Source organism: Maylandia zebra, linkage group LG15 (assembly GCF_041146795.1).
Source record: "Maylandia zebra isolate NMK-2024a linkage group LG15, Mzebra_GT3a, whole genome shotgun sequence".
NCBI lineage: Eukaryota > Metazoa > Chordata > Actinopteri > Cichliformes > Cichlidae > Maylandia > Maylandia zebra.
Window position 1 is genome coordinate 29,156,407 of NC_135181.1, and position 24,277 is coordinate 29,180,683.

Genomic DNA, 24,277 nt, shown 5'->3' on the forward strand with positions numbered 1-24,277 from the left:
GGAGACTCTTCTGGTTGCAAGAACACACACAATTCTATAAAAGTCTATGAAAAATGGCCTTTAAATTCAATATAATATTGATTTTCTAAATTATGGTAAAAAAAAATGATATGAAAGGTGTGCCTTAGGGTGGGCCTACTATTTCATTAACAAATCAGTACTGTAGGGCTGGGCCTATCATACCGTTCACGGTAATACCGGTATAATGTTGGGCAACGATAAGAAAAGGAAATATCGCGATAGAATATGGGTAAAATGCGCATGCGCAGTGCCTTTGTTTTCATACGCACATGGCGGAAAAAGCATGGAACGACGGAGAATGAGAAGGGCGAAAGCGGATCGTTGAATGAAACAGATGAACCAGAATTGGTTTGTAAGAATGCTGCAACTTCAGTGGTATTCAACTGATTTGGCTTTCGTCCGTCAGATACACAACAAAACACTATTTTTGGTAGAGCATGCTAGCGAGCCGTCGTTATTACCGTGTTTTTTGGAAAATACAGCGCACTTAAAATCAATCCTTTGATTTTTCTGAAAATTGACAGTGCCCCTTATAATCCCGTGTGCCTTTTGTATGAATTCTGGTTGTGTTTACTGACCTTGAAACGATTTTATGTGGTACACGGTGCTCGAAAATCTGTCAAATGTTTTAGTACGACTTTGCTAAGCTACAAACCCGCACCGCTTGATGGATTGTCGGAGCATTACGGCTATCGTAGGCAGGAGCCTCGCGGAGTGATACGTACTGTGCTTCAACATAATATTACCGTATTGTGTGTGTATAACCTCTTTTTAAGTTTTGTGGATATGTTACGTGGTTATGCTGAGGATATGTCGGCCAATTTCCACTAGAAATGCCTTTTGGTTAAACTGTCAGCAAGGAATTTGCATTTGCACTGTTAAATTTTTATATAACTTTAATGCACATAAAAAACAGCTGCTTGTTTAAGTGAAAATACATTGATTTTTTTTTTGCACTAATAAAGTTGTGGAGTTGTAAAGTATTTTGTCTAGTGTCAATTATATCGTCAGTTATATCGTTATCGCAAATTTTCAAATGTATATCGTGATAAATATTTTTGGTCATATCGCCCTGCTCTACAGTACTGTATAAGCAGGAAGGTCCCTCACTGATCACATCCAGTTTCCAAACATCATGACAGTGCAACTACTCAGCTTAAAACCTCACAACTAGGGCTGTTCGATATAACCATATATATCGGATGACGATCTGCAAACGTCTATTGTTTCATATTACGCTATCGTTTGTTTCGCGGTTTCGCAAAATAAACGACAAGAATTTTTCATCATTTTTATGGTCACTGTAGTATTAATTTCTAAAAGTTCTCTCTTTCTCTTATATTTAATATATACACTACGGACGGACAAGTGACTGCTTTTATCCCCTATCATTAGCAACAACGACGGTAAAACCATCGCATGGCTCCGTTGTCCACTTGTTTATTTTCCACATAAACCTTTCACAATAAAGCTGAAGATCCTGTTGAGATTTTTCAAAATAAACTGAATCACGTGAAAGAGTGTGCAGAGTGTTTACAGATCAGAAGCAAAAAAGAGCCGTCAGGTGCTAAAAAAATAAACCTTAGACTCAAACATTAGAACAGGCTTTTTCCCGCAGCACGCCATGTAATACATACTCACAAAGAAAATGGCGGGCGTTTCAACTGTCTAAAAATGTATAGCTTTGTGCATCAGTCAAAACACTTGACTCCAGGTACATGATGCCCAGCTGAAAACACTTCACACAAACCGAGTTGCCCGAGATTCACAGAAGTTACAGAAAATGTAAAATTTTTGTGACATATATCATTGTCGGGACGATAAATGTCTTATATCGGGATATGAGATTTTGGTCATATTGCACAGCCCTACTCATAACTATTGTGCAAAGTCACTGTGGCTAAGTATATACTTTAGTATATACAGTATATGTACAACCAAAATGCAGAAGCCCTTTTGTTCTAAACTAATTAACCATTACCTCCCAATATATTCCCCGCTCCTTTCTGCATTTTTAATTCATCTTAAAAGGAACTTTCTGTCAGTATATATACTATTTAAATATACTATCAGCAGAAGACCTCAGTGCCCTCAGAGTGTTTTTTGTTTTTGATTTGACTGTTGGCTTTTAATTACTTTCCTGTCAGCTTACACAACTATGGATCAATACATGCATAATTATTAAAATTTGGAAAATGAGTGAAAATAATTCATTATCAGACACCATTTGTGGTGATGGAGGTGATATAATTTTATTACATCACCTCCATCACCATCATATACATTCATTTAAACATCGTTACATATTTATACCTTCCATAATGCTCCATCCTCTGTGTTGTAATCTTGACTATTCCTCTTTGGTTTACTGGCTTTCTCACTAAGCCTTTTTCACTGGGCCTTACAAGGACATGCTGTGGTCTCCCTGATCATTGTAAAAACAATACACCATAAACAAAAGCTAGTACAGTTATGCTTTTGGCATTTGAAAGATAACACAATGGTCAGTATAAATATAAAACAGAAAGCTTTACATTTAGTCATATTCATAACGGAAGAAGAGTCCAGGACCAGTTTCTCTAGATTAGAGGACACATACATTAACATTATGAATAATCTCCATTATTGAAATTATTTTTTTTGCAGTGCAAGAAATAAAGATTATGAGGTCATTTAGACGTGCTTGTAATCTAGGATGGATAGTAGCATCAAAAACTGGTTGCCGTAATGAATTACAATTAAAAGATATTCAGTATATTCATGAGCAACACTTAGACCTCCCATTAATTTAATAAAGGAAAAATCATGTTATCTGGTAGTTGCCACGAGGAGTGTGATCAGAACCAGTGCACAGGGGTTTTGGGATGTCTGCTCCGAAGTCCAAGTGCAACGTCAGAGTTTTATCCCTGTCTTCACCCTGACTGTTGAGAGCCTGGCCTGAAATAATTTTGGTCTTCACTCTGCTCTGATGTAAGAGAGCAACTTTTAAATGAGCTGACCTTAATGTGGAGTGCTGGAGGGAGGACAAGAATCCTATGGATTGCATACAAAACATGAATCTTGAATTGGTTATCCCGGATGGCTGAGTATGGGAGAGCTCTGTAAAGTTTGCGATTTCCAGTTTGCATCACATTTTTTCCAAGTTTCATACAGCTTGGAGAGTAAATGGTGAGTGAAGACACTGACTTGCTACGGAGGAGTCAGTGTCTTCCATGCAAACTGAATGTGGCAGTCTGCTAAAGACTTAACCAATCACAGATTTTCACCTAATGACAGCCAGCAGCCTCCAAATACCACTCACCACCACTCACACCACCAGAATGAAAATCCCCCATTAGATACTAGAGGTTGACTGGAGGTTGTTAACCAGCTTCTAGGCTTATTTGACTGAGGTCTTAATAAATCTGGCCCTTAATCAACCGATTGTTTCATTTCAGCAGAATTTTAGAATGTAAAGCTTTGAGAGATAACTTTTGTTATTGTCCTTATGCTGTCTTACCATGCCACAGCCTTGCTGCTATATCTCTGAATAGAATAACAATTTACATATTAATCCTTTCCTTGTGACCTAGGACAGCAATGGTCAACATTACACAAACCAAAGAGCAAACAAAAATGTTATTTGTTTATGGGGGTAGAAATCATGTCATGACTGAGAAATATATGTAAGTCTTGTTAAGGCTAGAAGCAAGTGAACAGGGGTGTGGAAGTGTGTGTATAACCCCTGCTGGTTTTCAGTGATTCCAAGAGAATATTTGGGTTATCATGTCTGGAATCCCGACTAGAGATTCTTGGAACGCTGTGGCTTTTTGCCCATCCAGCTATCTAGGAAGAGGGCCCAAATCTGACACAACAGTCAGGAAGTCAGTGTGGTGTGAGCGATACAGTGGATCTTTGTGTTGAGCTCTGTAGCCCTTGTGGTGTGTGAAGGATATTTTGATCTCAAATCCCAAGACAATTATCTGTCCACCATAACCTTCACATAAACTGTCTGCATTTTACGGAAGATTCATTACAAGAATTACTCCTAATGCTAAAGTCAGTATTATCATATTTTCCTTATTGCTGTTCAGTAATGAGAAACTAAAGTGAGTTGTTACAAGAACTGTCTCATGTGTGATACAGGACATGGAGGGAAAAGTCACGTTTAACTTTTATCTCCTGTTGCTTAAACATGCAGCACTCATAACTGTTGTTAAGGCTGCAATCAAAATTATTTTCCCTTGCTGGGTATATGATGAAAAAAATATAATGGCTTTCTTTTTTTAGTAGTATGTTAGATTGCTGTATTATAATTAAAACCCATATTAGGATGTGAGGTTAGCATATGTGGAAAAATTCAATTATCCTTCTGGGAACTTTATAATGACTGTATCTAAGCAATATTAATGCAAATATTGCTTAGGTTTGTGCTAGCCGTAAAGAGAAAAACTCACAGTCACAGCATAAAGAAAGTATGAGGCTTTATGCATTAGGACATAATGAGAAAATCATCAACTTTTAGCAGGTCTCAAAATTAGGTAAATACAACCTCAGATGAACAACAATACATGATATGTACTGGGCCATAGCAACACATCCTGTTGTGTCAATGTGCTGACACAACAACAGCACGTCGTTATTTATTTGACAGAAATTGAACCAAAATACAGAAACAGTGAGTGAAAGTCCCCCCTTACTGCTTCCATAAGAATTAAGAGAGTAAGTAGAAGCCAGATGCTGCTAATCAAATGCACTTGATTAGATCATTACATCAGTGACTGTGAGCACCTCTGTAAAAGCAAAGCAGACAGTTTGGCAGTTTGTTGGTCTAGGGTTTTTAGATGTGGAAGACACGAAGAACGACACGAGCGGTGTTCCTAAAGAAGCCAATAGAAAAAGCCATCAATCTCTGAAGGATTATAAGGCCAGCTCCAAACTATTTGAAGTCCATCTTTATAGAGCTGAAAAGATTATTCACAGATGATTGCCAGTGTTTCCAGAAGTGGAAATCCCAGGAAATTCACCACAAGGGCAGACTGTTGACACAATTAAAACACACACACAAAACAAAAACAAGATCCATGTCTGTCAGCCTCAGTTAGTGCTTAACATTTAACATGCTATTAGAATAATACTGAACAAATATGGCTTGTTTTCATGCAGCCATGCTGTTCTCTCTAACAAGGACAGCATGGCTGCATGACTTAGATTTGTAAAGTTAGATTTGTAAAGTTAGATTTGTAAAGTTGCATTTGACCTCTTTTTACCAAAATATTCTTAAGTCAAATGTGAGACTATCTATACAACAGCTAGTGCTTTGGCCAAATTGGACCATGCAACAGGACAGTGATCCCAACCAGAGCAGCAATCTGCAACAGAATTACTGAAAAACAAATGAATCAGCGTGGTGCAGTGGCCCAGTCAAAGTCCATATCTCAATCCAACTTGGACCTTAAATAGAAGCCTCAATGTAGCAACGTTGTAAAAAAGAGTTAGCTAAAAGTCATACAGGAATCTATTACTTCAAGTCATTGATGCTAAAGTTGCACTGCCCAATTAACCATGGGGTGTACTTAGTTTTTCACACACTGCTTCTGGCTTAGTTTTTGTCAAATAAATAATTCCATGGTGTCATGTGCTGTTGCTCATTTCTGGTTGTATTGACTTAATTGTAAGACCCGGTAAGGACTAGATATTTTTTATTATGCCCTGATACATAAAAGCTTAGAACTAACAGACGGTGTACTTTCTTTTTTTTTTACCATGACCAGTGTTAGGAAGGTTACTTTCAAAATGTATTCCACTACAGATTACAGAATACATGCCGCAAAATGTATTACGTTACTCAATGACAGTAACGTATTCTGAATACATAATATATTATCAAGCTTTTTATAAAATACATAATAATAATAATGGATTGCATTTATATAGTGCTTTTCTAGACACTCAAAGCACTTTACAATTCCACTATTCATTCACTCTCACACTCTCAAATCTTAATATAAAATGAGTAACAGTAGGGTGGAGATTGAGTAAGGCTGCACTTTTTATAGCGATCTCGTATAGAAAACTATTCCGCGCTTTTATAAATGGCTCTGAACCGTAGTAAAGGGAAGTCTGGCTAATATGTCGGGTTCCGTGTCGTGCTCATAACCAAGCTCATAAACTAGCATTACTTTGTTGTCTGGGTTAACTTTGCTAGTGAGAGACAGAGAGAGGCATTGAAAGGCCGCTCCAACAGAACTTATTGTTTCGGGGAGAACTCGAACACAGTGCAGTCGAGACTTAATAGCTTACTTACAACTGGGCTATGCACAGGGCTATGCCTGTCACACCCTGCCTATTAAATTAAAAAAATTTAATAATTATTTGAACAATAATTTTAAAAAATATTTTGTCACATCATTATGCGGGCTGAAAGTAGAGGTGACATGGACCGCAAGATTGAGACACAGCCTCTTAATGCATGCTTTCTTTGGGTTTCCACCAGTGTGGAATTACCAAAAATTCCACGCCTAACATATGAAACAGGAAAAACTGCCATGTAATCCATTTATTTCAACAAAGTACTGTATTCTGAATACCACCTTTTTAAATGGTAACGGAATACAGTTACTCATGTTTTGTATTTTAAATACGTAACGCCGGTACATTTATGCCGTTACTCCCTAACACTGACCGTGACTGTATCTTAATGGTAAGGCTCTGTTAAAAAAAGATTACAAAGACAGTTACAATTATTAAATTATGTAAATAAAGAATAACATATTGAATTTTAGGTTTAGGAATTGAGTCATTTAACTTTTGAGCATTTAAGCATTGCAGAAGGAATAGAGTGTCGAACATAAAGGGTTTGCCAACCTTTAGCTACAGTTCAACACCAACAAACACAGCAATGTTAAATGCATTACTTCAGAATCAGAATCAGAATCGTGTTTATTGGCCAAGTATATGTGCAGACACATACAGGGAATTTGGTTCCGGTAGATGGTGGCTCTCAAGCACAGCAATGTAAATCACACACACACACACACACACACACACACACACACACACACACACACACACACACACACGTGTCTATATATACACATTACACATACATACACAAAGCTATGTAAACCAACTATAAATAACAAATCTAACTTATATACATAAAATACAGAAATGAATGAGGTGGAATGAATACTACAAAATGTACATAAGCTGCAGTTGCAGTCTGGCAGTGGGAGCAGTGTGACAGGTCAACTGTTAAGAAGGGGGGAAAGAAACTGTTCCTGTGTCGGGTGGTCCTGCAGGCTTCTGTACCAGAGGGCAGCAGATCAAAAAGTCTGTGTGCAGGGTGTGAGGGGTCTGTGATGATTTTCCCTGCCCGTTTCCTGGTTCTTGAGAGGTACAGATCCTGGATGGAGGGCAGGGGGGTGCCGCTGATCCTTTCTGCTGCCCTTACAGTCCGCTGCAGTCTGCTCCTGTCCTGTTTAGTGGCTGCTCCATACCAGACTGTGATGGAGGAGCACAGGACAGACTCAATGACCGCAGTGTAGAACTGGATCAGCAGCTCCTGTGGAAGACTGTACTTCCCCAGTTGTCTCAGGAAGTACATCCTCTGCTGGGTCTTTTTGAGGATGGAGTTGATGTTGGTCTCCCACTTCAGGTCCTGGGAGATGGTTGTACCCAGGAACTTGAAGGTCTTCACAGTTGACACAGGGCTGTCTGATATGGTCAGGGGGAGCAGAGTTGAGGGATGTCTCCTGAAGTCCACTGTCATCTCTACAGTCTTAAGAGTGTTCAGCTCCAGATTGTGCTGACTGCACCAGAGTACCAGCCGCTCAACTTCTTGCCGGTATGCAGACTCATCACCATCTTGAATGAGGCCAATGACAGTGGTGTCATCTGCAAACTTTAGGAGTTTGACAGCCGAGTTCTTGGAGGTGCAGTCGTTAGTGTAGAGGGAGAACAGTAGTGGTGAGAGGACACATCCTTGAGGGGCACCAATACTACTTGCATTCAACATTGCTTCAAGCAGTTTCTTCTATCTTTTGCTCTCCTACATCCAGTCATGTTTCTGATCTGCAGCTATTTAGCTCTGTTGTGATATGTTCCACAAGGTTTTCTCCCTGAAAAAATAGAATGTATGTTTCAATATGCTACATGTTGTCTGTTTACCATTTTCAACCAAATATTTCTCTTTGTCCCATCCCACTCCAACACTACCTTCTTTTATGATCTTTGTCTTCATCCTTTTTCTCTGCCCACACACTCTCTTTTTCTGTTCCATTTCCCTTTCACTTCTCCTTCTACTCTGTCTCCTATTTTTTTTCCTCACAGTGACAGGAAAGCCCTTTTTCATTGTGTCTAGTTTATCCCACCGCTGGCTGTTTGGCTGGGAGGGATGTCGATTCTATGGCTGGGCAGGCTTCTTCTTTGGATGTGGGAGCCTCATCACAATGACTGTGGTCAGCCTGGACCGGTATCTCAAGATTTGCCATCTCCGATATGGTGCGTAACTAACAACTCAGCAAATTTTCATAAACATCAGATGTTCATATACACTTACATACTTTAAAGGGAACCAAAGTATTTTGCCAGTATCTCAGAATTAAAAATACCCTGACTGGGAGAGCAACATGGGGTTAGTATCTTGCCCAAGGATATTTGGCATGCAGACTAGGGGTAAGCCAGGAATCGAACCACCAAGCTTCCGAGCAGTGGGTGACCTGCTCTGCCGCCTGAGCTACAGCCACCCCTGTAAACATACAAAAAGACGTACAAAAAAAAAAATGAACAGAAAATGAGTGGCTGTTGCTTGAATCTTATTCGACAGATTTTACCTAACCAAACAAAAGCAGATGCAACCACCAGGTACTTACTTAATTTTCCAGTATGCTTATAAATTCACCAGTATGCTTATAAATTCACCACATAACAAGACATCCATCCTTTTTTCTCCGTTTTATCTCTGTAATTTTTTTTTAGAATTGATCTTTTTCTCATACTGAGGCTGCTGGCTTGTGACTAGCTCTGAGCTTTAGCCTCTTAAAATGTAAATTTTTAGATGGTTGAGGTAATATAAGTTTCTGATTAGGTTTATTGTTGAATGTGTTTATGATGGACCCCCTGCAAATAACTGTAATAAATGCTTTCAGTCACAGTTACAATGCTAATTTCATTTAACATGTACAGATGTTGCAAACCTGGAATATGTACAGTGGTCCCTCGCTATAACACGGTTCACCTTTCGCGGCCTCGTTGTTTCGCAGATTTTTTTTGTGCAATTATGCATGTTGTTTTTGTTTGTTTGTTTTACAGCGCATGGTGTTCTGGGTACTGATTGGCTGTAGACCATTGTCAATCAATCTCGTGCTGTGTCTCCTGTACAGTACAGAATGTGTTCAGCTTGTCAAATTTACATAAATATTTTGATCGCTAGCAGTGTGTTTCTGAAGTGCTGTACTGTATGTTTGTAAGTTTTATGTCCAACAAACACAACGTCAACGAAACGTTTTTCACCGTCAAAGGCACCTGGGGTGAAAAGTGTGAACATTTCCATGCCTGTCTGAGAAAAGTGTATAAAGTGTGTAGTGAGGAATTTTACAGCCTTAAAACATCTATAATAATTGTAAAAAAATGGCTCTACTTCGCGGATTTCACTTGTCGCGGGTTATTTTTTAGAACGTAACTCCTGTGATAAACAAGGGACCACTGAATTTGTTGATTTTCATGTAAAAAAGATATGAATAGGTCTGCAGTCTAGATCCAAACCTGTGACTATAACTACGTATTTAAATGATCACAATTTAATAAAAGGAGTTATTCCTGAATCACTGGCCATTTCTTGACAAGGTTTAGATTTACCTTCACATGAGTTATAGGCCATAAATGATGCTCTAACAAAACATCTGTAAGCCTGTATTGCACAAATATCTAGGTTCATGATCTACTGTAAGTGCTCCCGTTACTTTTTAATTTCCATTCAGTTCCCACACCATTATAGTGTACATTACTATAATGGTGTGGGAACCCCCCATCATAAACATCAGATTAAGGGGGGCTCCCCATCATCTGATCCCTGCAGTGTTTTGTGAAACAAAACAGTGCAGCACTCCACTGCACTGTTTTGTGAAGGGATGGGGCTTTTAGCCTCCAGAGTATAGTATTTGTTATTAGCCTATAACCACAGCTAAGCCGTTATAACACTGTATTGTAATTCTTTTAAATTAAATTCCTTTTCAGTCATTCATAGTCAAACACAATAATACAAATGTGTAAGATCTCAGAATTAAAATATTCCACTACAGTAGTTTAATACTTTTTTTTTGTTTACTGATGTCAACAACATACCTTTTGATGTGAAGAGTCATTGACTACAGATGATTATTTTTTTTAATACTCAGTATTTTTCTAGGAATTTTTGTAAGTCTCTTACTACATCTAATGCTCTGAATCCTTTTCACTTGTGGCATAGAAAATTAGTCTGGCAGTCAAAATGTACCATTTAACCAACATTAGTCTTGGGGTTTCTTTCTCCAATCCTAGGTGCATGGCTAAAACGCCACCACGCGTTCCTGTGCCTGGCCTTTGTATGGGTGTATGCAGCCTTCTGGGCCACAATGCCCCTGGTGGGCTGGGGAAATTATGCTCCGGAGCCCTTTGGGACCTCTTGTACCCTGGACTGGTGGTTGGCTCAAGCCTCAGTGTCTGGCCAGAGCTTCGTCATGGCCATTTTGTTCTTCTGTCTTATACTCCCTGCAGGGATGATTGTCTTCTCTTATGTTATGATCATCTTCAAGGTCAAGTCATCTGCTAAAGAAATTTCACATTATGATGCACGCATCAAAAACAGCCACACCCTTGAGATGAAACTCACAAAGGTAGGTCCAACATTAGTGATCATGGAAGTGGAACAAAGAGCAAAGATTTTTGAGTGCTACTCAGTCCAAATTTATGATCAGAATATAATTTTGTGTCCAGGTGGCAATGGTGATCTGCACAGGCTTCTTGATAGCCTGGATCCCTTATGCAGTGGTGTCAGTGGTGTCAGCATTTGGTGAGCCAGACTCAGTGCCCATCCCTGTGTCTGTTGTTCCTACGTTGCTGGCCAAATCCTCCGCAATGTACAATCCCATTATCTACCAGCTTGTGGACCTGAAAATCTCAGCCTCCTGTTTTAAGGTTATGAAGAAACAAAGGCATTTTAGAAAGTCAAGGTAAAACTAGCCTTTATACATACATAAAGACATTTTCTGAAATGTTTTAGCAGTGGGAAAATTTTTCCTTGATGCTTTCTGCTAGAAAACAATCTTTAGCCCAGAACAGATCATGGTTATAGGATTTCACCCTTTCAAAAACCTCTTTTGGAGTCGAACAAAGCCTTGGCAATCAGGATTCAAAGAAAATAATCTGTGCTCAAAACTATTTCCAGAAAAGTGTTTAGCACAAAATATAGGATTAATGCTGAGGCCTTGAGATTAGTCAGCAACCCTCTGGCAACCTCCGGTCACTGGGAGAGAATGTGTATTCATTGACTGGGAGAAATCCCAGATCCCAAATCAAAGAGTATGGTGCACCTGAAATCTCCTTGCAATTGCTTTGGTGACTAGCGGATTGCTGTCAATGATAGTTTGCATGGCACATACCAGCCTGTCTGCCATGCCATGCCAGCCTGTCTGTAAAACTTAGTAACTAATCAGCAAGCAGCAGCAAGAAACTTGGAAATATGTGATGAAAACTGGAAACAAAAGACCATGAAGACCATTTACCATGAAAGTCAATGTTGGACCTTATGAAATTTGTTGGTTACAGCGGTAAGGGTACAAGCAACTATGGGCAACCTCAGCAACCTACTACTAGTGATCAAAACAATCACAGGGAGATTTTTGCAATGTATTCTGTTTTTGACCAGTTTCACGTAGTGACAGTATGGAACCGCCCCCAGTCACCTGCCAGCTGGCCACATCTGGAACATTAGATTTTTCCCTAGTAATCAGTGCTTATTAGAGGGCCAGTGACTGGTTTCTAGGCCTGAGTGACTAGGTCATAGCAATCTATTTCACAGCACTACACAGAAAAGCAACCTTTAGCAACAACTTACAGTTGGTCAGGGAATACTCATTTTTCTCTTGTGACCTGTGGTTTCTAGGTGGTCTGGTTGCCCACTGACCTCTAGGTTTGTGTGATTGGGGCCTTAGGTTTTGGAGCAACCTCTATAAGGTTAGGAATGAGTTTTATTTTAGCCACATGCTAAATAGGTACATTTCATAAAGTAGAGACGCAAGCCTTTAGGGATTGCGTCAGGAAGGGCATCTGGTGTAAAAAATCAGATCATATATGTGGAACTACCTGTTTAGCTGCCCCCCTTATGTACTTGGGGGCAGCTAAAAGAAGCTAGTTAAACTTTCAGATAATATCCCAAATCTTTTGATTATAGTTTTTATTGTTGAAACCTTTTGCATTTGGGTGTTTCAAATTGACAGAAAAGTGGACATTAACCAAACCGAAGCCAACCCTACTGGTAAACAATGACCTTAGATAGTTTAAAAGTTTTATACTTAAAGGTTTGCTTCCCAATTTTTATTTTTTGCTTGTATATTGGTGAGCTTTTTTGGTCTGACTATTCTATCATATGTTCACATCTCTGCAGGTTCTATGCCATCCCTGGCTCATTAAAAGAAACACCACCAGCCAAAGAGGTCCACATTGAAGTGTGAGACAAATGTGAAGCTACATGACTACAGGACAGTTGGACTTGTTCCCTGTCCTATGTGCTCTACCAATCACTCTCGACATTTTCTGTCACATTATGGACTGCATACATTTGTTCCCAAGTATCACAGCTTGGTTTTGCACCCACACCGGATATCCATGTAACCCTCAGCTCCCAACTTCTTACTTGGAAAACATCTTTCCTATGTGGTGTTCTTCCCATGTGGTCACTTGAATGGTGTTGTTTTACATTGGCAGCGTGCATGTGATAAACCCACTCTTTCAGCTCCCTCCCCCCCCCCCATTATTACAGACACATTGTTTGTCAATGTTATTAGCAAACAATGCACATCTTACTGACTTACCAGCATTTTTGCTACCAGCTCTTCGCCACTGTCAACCCAAAACTTAAGATATACCTTTTTTGGTGGAGAAAAAAAAGGTAAAACTATTACAAATATTTCAAAGGTTTAATTTAAGCATATTTCAAATGCTCAACTGCAATTTAACACTGCAACAACCTTAGCACATGTAAGTCATGTGCCAGTGTGGCCTCAAGCTCAAAGTATCTTTACTGTTGTCCTTCGTACTCTTACACGTGTGGCTTCTATACTGTAAATATATATCAAAAGCAAAAGGTACTGGATCACCTTACTTTCTATGTTTTCTTCAGCTTTTTACTACACAGAACCGGTTATGTCACTTTGATTCATAAAAGTAGTTAAACTAACATTGTTACTTTTAAAACAAAGCCAATTTATCTAATTGTAGTGAATTTTTGCAGAAACCAATCATTTAAAGTGACAACACCTAAAGTTTTTTTAGTTCTATTTTTCAATATTGTGGTAATGGGCACAGAAATAATAATAGTTAAATCAGGGACCATTTTTATTGTGTTCATTGTTGGGTGTCTTTTTTGCTAATGCAAGAAATAACAGGATTCATTAAAGAGTAATGCTGAGAATCAGATTTTAAAAAAAATCTTGTACATGTGTAATAAGTATGAAATTATAGCTCAGAGGCAATGAGCTTTATCTTAGCAGAACAACAAGTAACACTACTACTACTTGTTTAATCCAGGTACCAGTTCATAAGTCAAAGGTGATAAATTATTGTTTCTTGGGCAGTTGTGTACTAAAACCAATTGTAACATTTGTTAAAGATGTAGTTTGAGATTTCCATTAGTCAGCTTTTGATTTCTCTGTAGACTAGATTTTCAACTTTTAGACTTTTCATCTAGCCTTTTCTCCTTGACTGCATTTTTTGTACATTTGTGTTAAGCTAATTTTGTTTCTCAATTGTAGCTTCATACTTATAGATAAACGAGAGTGACATCTCTCAGTTGACTGAGAAGACGTCTAATTTAAGCATCGTGTGAGACAGTGCTATTGCTGGCAGTTAATTGGCTAGCTAGCAATTGCTTGCTTGCCATTGCTACTTATATGCTAATAGAATTGCATCCAAGCATTGGGAAGTCATTTATATCTAACTCTGTGAGTTCTAAGTCATTATCAGTGATGACCTTAGTCATGCTTGTGTATTCCTTCCCTTAGCATAGCCAAATACCTACCCAAAGAGATATAAACATGGTACCATGAATCTCCCATTAGGCCCCAGAGGGTGAAAAACTGTCTATGCGTTTTTCAAAAATTATGACTAGAAGCATGTTGCTATCAGCAATCTTCTCAACTTGGGTGTATTTGGTTTATTATTTTATGTTTCTGCACATACTTGAGGTCTCTCATTTATGAAAATGTTTATGGAATTTATGTTTAAAGGTCACATGTATGTTTCAGGATGGAATATAACCAATGGTTAGAAATGTGCTTTACTTGTTTTAGCATTAATAGCTTACACAGCTTAACTCCACAATAGCTACTTTGTTATGGGTGAAGAAATGAGACTGAAATGGTCGATTCTCCACTGGCAAACACAGGATCTCTTTGATGCTCTGAACATTCAACGGCAGAGTCACCTGGAAATGAAATAGATCGAGTGGGTGGAATCAGATCTGCTTGCATCATTAGAGTAAATCAAATTTCACTGTGCTGGCAAACAAAGATGGAGACAAAGTGGTTGATCGATTGATAATATGAGTCTTACACCTGATGAAAGTCCTCATAATGAAGTGTTAATTATCTTTTGAGATGGGCTGAGGTATCATTTCTGATTAAATAAATCTAATAATTATGATAAATAGATTACTAATTCGCAGATTGTTGCTAAAGTCTTGCATGTCAGGCATACTTGAAGTCTGTATCTTCATATTTTGACATATTTTAACATTTGTTAATTTTTTAGAATGAAGATTATAGTTATGACTAATGACCTTTACATTTTTTGCGTTAAAAAAGTACTATAGCAGTTAGGGCTGGGCCATATTACAGGGAGTGCAGAATTATTAGGCAAGTTGTATTTTTGAGGAATAATTTTATTATTGAACAACAACCATGTTTTCAATGAACCCAAAAAACTCATTAATATCAAAGCTGAATGTTTTTGGAAGTAGTTTTTAGTTTGTTTTTACTTTTAGCTATTTTAGGGGGATATCTGTGTGTGCAGGTGACTATTACTGTGCATAATTATTAGGCAACTCAACAAAAAACAAATATATACCCATTTCAATTATTTATTTTTACCAGTGAAACCAATATAACATCTCCACATTCACAAATATACATTTCTGACATTCAAAAACAAAACAAAAACAAATCAGCGACCAATATAGCCACCTTTCTTTGCAAGGACACTCAAAAGCCTGCCATCCATGGATTCTGTCAGTGTTTTGATCTGTTCACCATCAACATTGCGTGCAGCAGCAACCACAGCCTCCCAGACACTGTTCAGAGAGGTGTACTGTTTTCCCTCCTTGTAAATTTGATGATGGACCACAGGTTCTTAATGGGGTTCAGATCAGGTGAAAAAGGAGGCCATGTCATTAGTTTTTCTTCTTTTATACCCTTTCTTGCCAGGCACGCTGTGGAGTACTTGGACGCGTGTGATGGAGCATTGTCCTGTATGAAAATCATGTTTTTCTTGAAGGATGCAGACTTCTTCCTGTACCACTGCTTGAAGAAGGTGTCTTCCAGAAACTGGCAGTAGGACTGGGAGTTGAGCTTGACTCCATCCTCAACCCGAAAAGGCCTCACAAGCTCATCTTTGATGATACCAGCCCAAACCAGTACTCCACCTCCACCTTGCTGGCGTCTGAGTCGGACTGGAGCTCTCTGCCCTTTACCAATCCAGCCACGGGCCCATCCATCTGGCCCATCAAGACTCACTCTCATTTCATCAGTCCATAAAACCTTAGAAAAATCAGTCTTGAGATATTTCTTGGCCCAGTCTTGACGTTTCAGCTTGTGTGTCTTGTTCAGTGGTGGTCGTCTTTCAGCCTTTCTTACCTTGGCCATGTCTCTGAGTATTGCACACCTTGTGCTTTTGGGCACTCCAGTGATGTTGCAGCTCTGAAATATGGCCAAACTGGTGGCAAGTGGCATCTTGGCAGCTGCACGCTTGACTTTTCTCAGTTCATGGGCAGTTATTTTGCGCCTTGGTTTTTCCACACGCTTCTTGCGACCCTGTTGACTATTTTGAATGAAACGCTTGATTGTTCGATGATCACGCTTCAGAAGCTTTGCAATTTTGAGACTGCTGCATCCCTCTGCAAGATATCTCACTATTTTTGACTTTTCTGAGCCTGTCAAGTCCTTCTTTTGACCCATTTTGCCAAAGGAAAGGACGTTACTTAATAATTATGCACACCTGATATAGGGTGTTGATGTCATTAGACCACACCCCTTCTCATTACAGAGATGCACATCACCTAATATGCTTAATTGGCTTTCGAGCCTATACAGCTTGGAGTAAGACAACATGCATGAAGAGGATGATGTGGACAAAATACTCATTTGCCTAATAATTCTGCACTCCCTGTATACCGTTCACGGTAATACCGGTACAATGTTAGGCAACGATAAGAAAATAAAATATCGCGATAGAATATGGGTAAAAGGCGCATGTGCAGTGCTTTTGTTTTCATACACATGGCTGAAAAAGCATGGCGGAAACGGAGAATAAGAAGGGAGAAAGCGGATCGTTGAGTGAAACGGATGAATCAGAATTGGTTTGTAAAAATGGTGCAACTTCAGTGGTGTGGAACTGGTTTGGTGTTTGTCCGTCAAATACACACCTAAGCACTTTTTTTTTTTGTAGAACATGCAAGCGGGCAGTCGTTATTGCCGTATTTGTCGGACTAAGGTGCTCGTAAATCTGGGAGTAATCTGGGTCCTAAACTCCGTCAAACGAACACTGCAGCATCACTGAGAGTTAAAAACTGTCTAAATTCTTTCATCTTTAATAAAACGATCAGCATTGCTGCTTTACCAGACGTAACTATGAAGTTTAACATCCAGGCATCCATGAAAACAGAATTTATTACATTTAACAGAGTTAGAAGTTAGCAGGAAGTTAGCAGAAGTTAGCTCGCTAGTTTTGCTAGTTACCTAAGCATGATATAGCATGTTCTGACTGAGAGATTTCTGAAAAAATTCAAACGTACAGCTCTGCTATCATTTCCAACATAAATGAAGACAGGAAACTAAACAGCAGTGACATTTGTAAGGTTACTGAAGTTGGGCTAGCTGGTATATAATGATGTGCTACGTGATCGCTAGCGACACAGCTATGTTAGCATAACATAAACAGTGAAGCTGGAGGATGAACGCTCACTTTTCCACTCGATAAAAGTTAACGTGAAGGTTCCTGATAGTTAGAGACAAATGCAATCGCATGGCAGGATGCTGTAAACGGACCAAACTTCAGTCAGGAATCAATGGTACAGAAGTGGAGGAAGCAAGAAGAATGAGTTGAATTAAGTTTGATTTAGCTGACTGCTTTGTTCCGCTTAATGTGTCTTATAATCCTGTGCACTTTATGGTCCGAAAAATATGTATTTGACTTTTTTATTTGGCACACTGCAGTTTAATGTTGCAAAGCACCTGTTTTTAACTTCAGTGGATATTATACATGGTTATGCTCAGGATATGTCAGCCCATTTCTACTGGAAATGTTTTTTGGTTAAACTTTCAGCAAAGAATTTGCATTTGCACTGTTAAATTTTTATATAGGTTTAATGCACATAAAAAACAGCTGCTTGTTTAAGTGAAAATAAATGGATGGGCTTTTTTTTGCGCTAGTAACGTTGTGGAGTTGTATTTTGTCTCGCATCAATTATATTGTCAGTTATATCGTTATCGCAAATTTTCAAATCTATATCGTGATAAATATTTTTGGCCATATCGCTCTGCTCTACTAGCAGTTTTGAAAAGGACTTGTCTTGGCTTATTTACATTGACATGTTACAAAATGGCATTTACTATTTTGTTGTTTTTACCTTTAATGTATGACTTTAAGAGCTAATTATGTATGTCTCTTATCGTGGTTAATGTAGCAGATTCCTGAGCAAAATAGCAAAAAAAAAAAAAAAAGCTATAGATCAGTTGCTGGATTCTGGAACCTCGCTTTGACTTATAGGTACCTTTTAGTTTTTAGGGCTTTAATTTAACCGATCACCAAAAGTTGGATTGTGGTAAAAATAAATAAATAAAAATGTTTATTAAAGCAAAAATGTCTTACATCAAAAATAAAGGGATGCGGGTGGTATGGGACACCATGCAGAGACTCAGCAGCCACTTTCTCTTCCAGTCTAGAATTAAATGCACATAGTGTTTTTAACGCTGGTTTCTTGCTTTGAGAAACTTACATTCTTGGATTCATTTTCTGTGTTTCCTCTTTAGCCACATAAATGTTATTTACCTTACATTGCAAGATGTAATGTGGAGTTTTCCTTTATAGAACAGCTTTATCTTTAAAGCTACTGATTCTAAATGTATGTATTTTAATAAGGTTTTAAAATTTGCTAAAGAGATTTTAAAGAAATTTATTTTTACTCAATAGAATTTGAAGAAATAAGCTGCTCTGACTTAATGTTCGAAACATCTGTGTATTCTATCAACACAATAGTCAATCATCTGAAGTTGAACTAGAGCTGGGCCATATTTCAGTGTAAAAGCCAATTTTACCACAAGATTTTGCAGTTTGTGAGGTGAGTCAAAGCAAGTTGTTAAGACATATTATTTAGAATGGGCTAGGAAAAGTCAAAGCCCCTCAATGAACTGGGAGAAGAATTAAAAAGAAACATGTAAAGTTAAAAGAACAGCCGCACACGTCCGTTGGTGGTAAACATTTTTGTCAGAATTTGCAGATGATGGTTACAAAAATGACCTTTAAAGGTGGTTAGTTTCACCCATAACCAATATGCTGGTCACGTTTAGGAGCTAAAAAAAAACGATCACAAGTTCACTTAACCTTTGGTCAAATTGTGTCACTTCAGCAAAGGAAAAAAAATCAATTTTAACATGGATTTATAAATGTTTAAATGCAGTTTTATAAAATATGTAAAACTGAGCCGGTTTGTTTTTTAACAGGCAGAGATGACTTTGACTGTATAAGACACTTCTGAAAGCACTGGGTTTTTTATGTGTGTGTACATGTTTACTGTTGTTCAAGTGACATACAGGAAGTGCAGAATTATTAGGCAAGTTATATTTTTGAGGAATAATTTTATTATTGAACAACAACCATGTTCTCAACGAACCCAAAAAACTCATAAATATCAAAGCTGAATGTTTTTGGAAGTAGTTTTTAGTTTGTTTTTACTTTTAGCTATTTTAGGGGGATATCTCTGTGTGCAGGTGACTATTACTGTGCATAATTATTAGGCAACTTAACAAAAAACAAATATATACCCATTTCAATTATTTATTTTTACCAGTGAAACCAATATAACATCTCCACATTCACAAATATACATTTCTGACATTCAAAAACAAAACAAAAACAAATCAGCGACCAATATAGCCACCTTTCTTTGCAAGGACACTCAAAAGCCTGCCATCCATGGATTCTGTCAGTGTTTTGATCTGTTCACCATCAACATTGCGTGCAGCAGTAACCACAGCCCACTGTTCAGAGAGGTGTACTGTTTTCCCTCCTTGTAAATCTCACATTTGATGATGGACCACAGGTTCTCAATGGGGTTCAGATCAGGTGAACAAGGTGGCCATGTCATTAGTTTTTCTTCTTTTATACCCTTTCTTGCCAGGCACGCTGTGGAGTACTTGGACGCGTGTGATGGAGCATTGTCCTGCATGAAAATCATGTTTTTCTTGAAGGATGCAGACTTCTTCCTGTACCACTGCTTGAAGAAGGTGTCTTCCAGAAACTGGCAGTAGGACTGGGAGTTGAGCTTGACTCCATCCTCAACCCGAAAAGGCCCCACAAGCTCATCTTTGATGATACCAGCCCAAACCAGTACTCCACCTCCACCTTGCTGGCGTCTGAGTCGGACTGGAGCTCTCTGCCCTTTACCAATCCAGCCACGGGCCCATCCATCTGGCCCATCAAGACTCACTCTCATTTCATCAGTCCATAAAACCTTAGAAAAATCAGTCTTGAGATATTTCTTGGCCCAGTCTTGACGTTTCAGCTTGTGTGTCTTGTTCAGTGGTGGTCGTCTTTCAGCCTTTCTTACCTTGGCCATGTCTCTGAGTATTGCACACCTTGTGCTTTTGGGCACTCCAGTGATGTTGCAGCTCTGAAATATGGCCAAACTGGTGGCAAGTGGCATCTTGGCAGCTGCACGCTTAACTTTTCTCAGTTCATGGGCAGTTATTTTGCGCCTTGGTTTTTCCACACACTTCTTGCGACCCTGTTGACTATTTTGAATGAAACGCTTGATTGTTCGATGATCACGCTTCAGAAGCTTTGCAATTTTGAGACTGCTGCATCCCTCTGCAAGATATCTCACTATTTTTGACTTTTCCGAGCCTGTCAAGTCCTTCTTTTGACCCATTTTGCCAAAGGAAAGGAAGTTGCCTAATAATTATGCACACCTGATATAGGGTGTTGATGTCATTAGACCACACCCCTTCTCATTACAGAGATGCACATCACCTAATATGCTTAATTGGTAGTAGGCTTTCGAGCCTATACAGCTTGGAGTAAGACAACATGCATGAAGAGGATGATGTGGACAAAATACTCATTTGCCTAATAATTCTGCACCCCCTGTGTTTGACCCTTTTGTTTCACAATGTTCAGTCCAATGTTGTGCTCAACAAAAACACGCCAGTGTCAATCACAGTTAGCTTCTCTACAAGTCATCTAAATATGGCACATGTAGAGCTAGAAAGCTGAAAGCCAATAAATGAGGTTTACCACTCACAGAATGTACCTATTTTATTACTTATTTTCTTTTTAATCAAGTCTTTATAACTAGACCATTTTTAAGTTCAGAACACAGAGAAAACTAGTATAATTAAGCCAGTCGGCAACAATTTTACAGTTTGAGCAACCCAATCCGGTCAAATCCAATCAAGGCGTTCTTTTATACGATTGGATGTAGGGGACTGCATTGTATTTTTGTATTTTAATGTATTTTTATATTGTGCATAACCAGCTGCACTTTACAATATATATTCTTGATAAAATCTTCACAGAGGTATTCAAAACGTGGTGTATATTGCAGGCTGTTGTATTAGATTACCTTTGGTTCTCCTTTGTTCTCAGTTTCCTTGGTAGGTTTTTAGCTCCCTACCTGCATCTATAAATGCTTGTTGACGTATTTATGAATTATTTGACTTATAGTGTACATATTACATTGGCTTAAATTTATTTAAATACTTTTGAGAGAACTGTTCTATTTCTTCATTCCTCTTTTTGTTTTTGAAAAGATGTTGTGATTTCAGTTGTGTCTGCATGGGTGAGTTTTCTTTAAGAGTCAGGAATGATCCAGCTGATGATTATGCACAGAGAAAAATTCGAACACAGGTTGTCATCTGGTTGCCCCTCAGTTCATGTGTAAAATCTTTCGCATCCATTACGAAGTTTGCAAATGAATTATTTGAAATCCTGAATGCCTGGCCTGTCGGATAATGATGACTGTATTGGTGTCTTGTTTGGCTTAGAGATAAATCTCAGGTATTGGCTGTTAGTTGTTTTAGTGTTTTGCTAGACTTTTCAGAATGAGGTCAAAATGTGTAAATTGTATTGCAGAAAGAACAGGGAATTTGAAACGTTTGAATGTTTGTAATGCAGTTTATTGGCACACAGTAAAATATAGATGTAATGTGGTTTTGAGCAAGTAACAGAACTAAAACTACATTAAAAAGTCAAAACAACATTAAATCAATTGATAAAGATGAAAAACGGTTATCAGTATTACTACTACTACTAATAATGATAATACCAGAGCAAAATATTTAGAAATTGAGATATTTTTGGCAGTAATGAGACACCATACATAAGGCACATGTGGTTATTTTGTTTGTGTGGTTTGACTACCTTCAAAACTCTACAGTGGGAAAGATTACCTTTATCTTATGCCAATGTCAGTAGAATTTGTAGGTTTACTATATTCATTTTTAGTCTAACTTAAATTTAAAAGCCCAACTTAAATTATTTTTATTTATTTTATTTTTCTGTCTCAAATTGTGATTCTAATGATTCATTTCAAAAGCTCTTTAAGGTGTCAGTCACACAGACCTACAGTATAGATCATTTGGCAACCATATGGCAACCTGGGGTTCAGATGTAGATTTCACAGCGACAGTGAGCAACCTCTTGCAACTGGTTGGCAAATACTTATTTTTCTCTTGTGCAGTTTCCAACTGGTCTCTAGGTCTGTTAGTCTAATACAAACACTGTATGCACATGACACTGTGTCCTCCAAAGAAAATCAAACATGATATAAAATGTTGCTTTTATATACATTTCTATGTCTTGTCAAAAGGCTCACATATAGTGCCCAAAAAGTTGATTCCATTGATCTGAACATCAGTGGAAGAAATGTTTCAGTCATTGTGCAAATGTACTATTTATAAGGTTGGGAAAACCTGCAGTCAGCTGAGACTGAAGAAGTCACTTGGATGAGTGACGAAACGTTTCTCCCACTGTAAACGATGTCCAGATGAACAGAATCAACTTTTGGAAATTTCCGTACCTGGATGATTGAGCATGCATCAAGACTAGGGATGGCACCGGTTCTGACATAAACGGTAGTAACCAGACCGAAAAGCAGTGCACATTTCGGTGCTTTATTTCGGTGTTTTTTTTTCCTGAGATGTCACACACTTTGGATTCTAGCCAATCATTTTACCTTTGTGAGCGTAGTAGGCGGGCCCCGGTTCGTACGTTCTTTTAGAGCAGAGCTACAGATTAAAAATGCCCAAAGCGAAGCGGTCAAAAGTCTGGCTGTACTTCACAGCAAAAGATGCAAACTCAGCAGCCTGCAACAAGTGCTTTAAGCTGATACTGTGCAAAGGAGGTAACACCTGCGCCGTATTTGATGACTTGCTGCGAGACCGAGCACCGAGCACATCTACTGCGGGTCGGTTGCCTGTTATCGACCCGGAGTTAGCAACATCCCCCAAAAACCTGAAGATTAGAGTCCTGGCCCCTAGCCTGCCCTGGATGATGATGGCATGGCATGTTTTTGGACAAAGTTGGTGTTTTTTCCCATTGTTTAAGCACTGCTTCCAGCCAAGAGTGATGCCATAAATCCCCTATAGCTGCAGAAAAGGCTAACATTGTTATCTTTTTACAAGAAACAGCTGAACATGAGAGGTTTTTGGACCAATTTTGTGTTCTCCATTCTTTAAGCACCGGTTCAAGCACCGGTTCGAGCACCGTTTAAGCACCAGCACCGGTTCAAAAGTACCAGTTTGGTATTGGTATCGGATAAAACCTAAACGATACCCATCCCTAATCAAGACTCACATGTAGTGATGAGACTGTATAACAAATGTGTGTCGATAGTTCTGTGCCATTCCAGTGAGTAACAATTGTGTGTTTCAAGTGTATTGCACACTGAGTACCTTGTTTTGATTACCTGTTATATATTGCAATCATGCAGTAACTTGCAACTCTCTTGTGTTATGTGATTTCTTGAAAGATGGTGCAAATAAAGGTGGAACAGTGTATTGTGATGAAAATGTTTTTTCCCCTCACTGTGTATATCTTTCAGCACTGCTCCCTCAGTCAAATACATTCTCTCTGCTTTGAGCGTTGACTAATGTGTGTTGAATTGTTACATTTAACAAATGACCTGCTTTGCATTCTGAAGATGCGAGAAGTTTCAGATGAACAGAGTAGATGATTTCAGTTTTCCAATATCTATGAGCAGCTATCAAATCCAAGTTCAGCTCTTTAAACGATATCCAGATCTCATGAAATATTGAGGGAACATTTGGCTATGAAACTCCTTTTTAGTCAATTGTCCAATTACATCTGAACATAGAGGACTATGTACAGTGGCTTGCAAAAGTATTCAGCCCCCTTGAATTTTTCCACATTGTGTCACATTACAGCCACAAACATGAATCAATTTTATTGGAATTCCACGTGAAAGACCAATACAAAGTGGTGTACACGTTAGTAGTGGAATGAAAATCATACATGATTCCAAATATATTTTACAAATAACTGAAAAGTGGGATGTGCATAATTATTT

General features: G+C 38.5%; 1 protein-coding gene across 5 annotated transcripts in view; it reads left to right on the forward strand.

The window, feature by feature from the left end:
* opn5 (opsin 5) overlaps window positions 1-23,829 on the forward strand; it is a 75,340-nt gene extending 51,511 nt beyond the window's left edge. For 4 of the 5 annotated variants that reach the window (XM_004574086.3, XM_004574087.3, XM_076874266.1 and 1 more), the window contains 4 exons: window positions 8,335-8,505; window positions 10,543-10,877; window positions 10,978-11,213; window positions 12,647-23,829. In XM_004574086.3, the coding sequence (XP_004574143.1) occupies window positions 8,335-8,505; window positions 10,543-10,877; window positions 10,978-11,213; window positions 12,647-12,713 (809 nt within the window). In that variant the 3' untranslated portion in view covers window positions 12,714-23,829. Of the gene's footprint in view, window positions 1-8,334; window positions 8,506-10,542; window positions 10,878-10,977; window positions 11,218-12,646 lie in introns of those variants that run through there. The other variant, XM_076874267.1, reaches the window with a different exon arrangement.
* The last annotated feature ends 448 nt before the right edge of the window (window positions 23,830-24,277 follow it).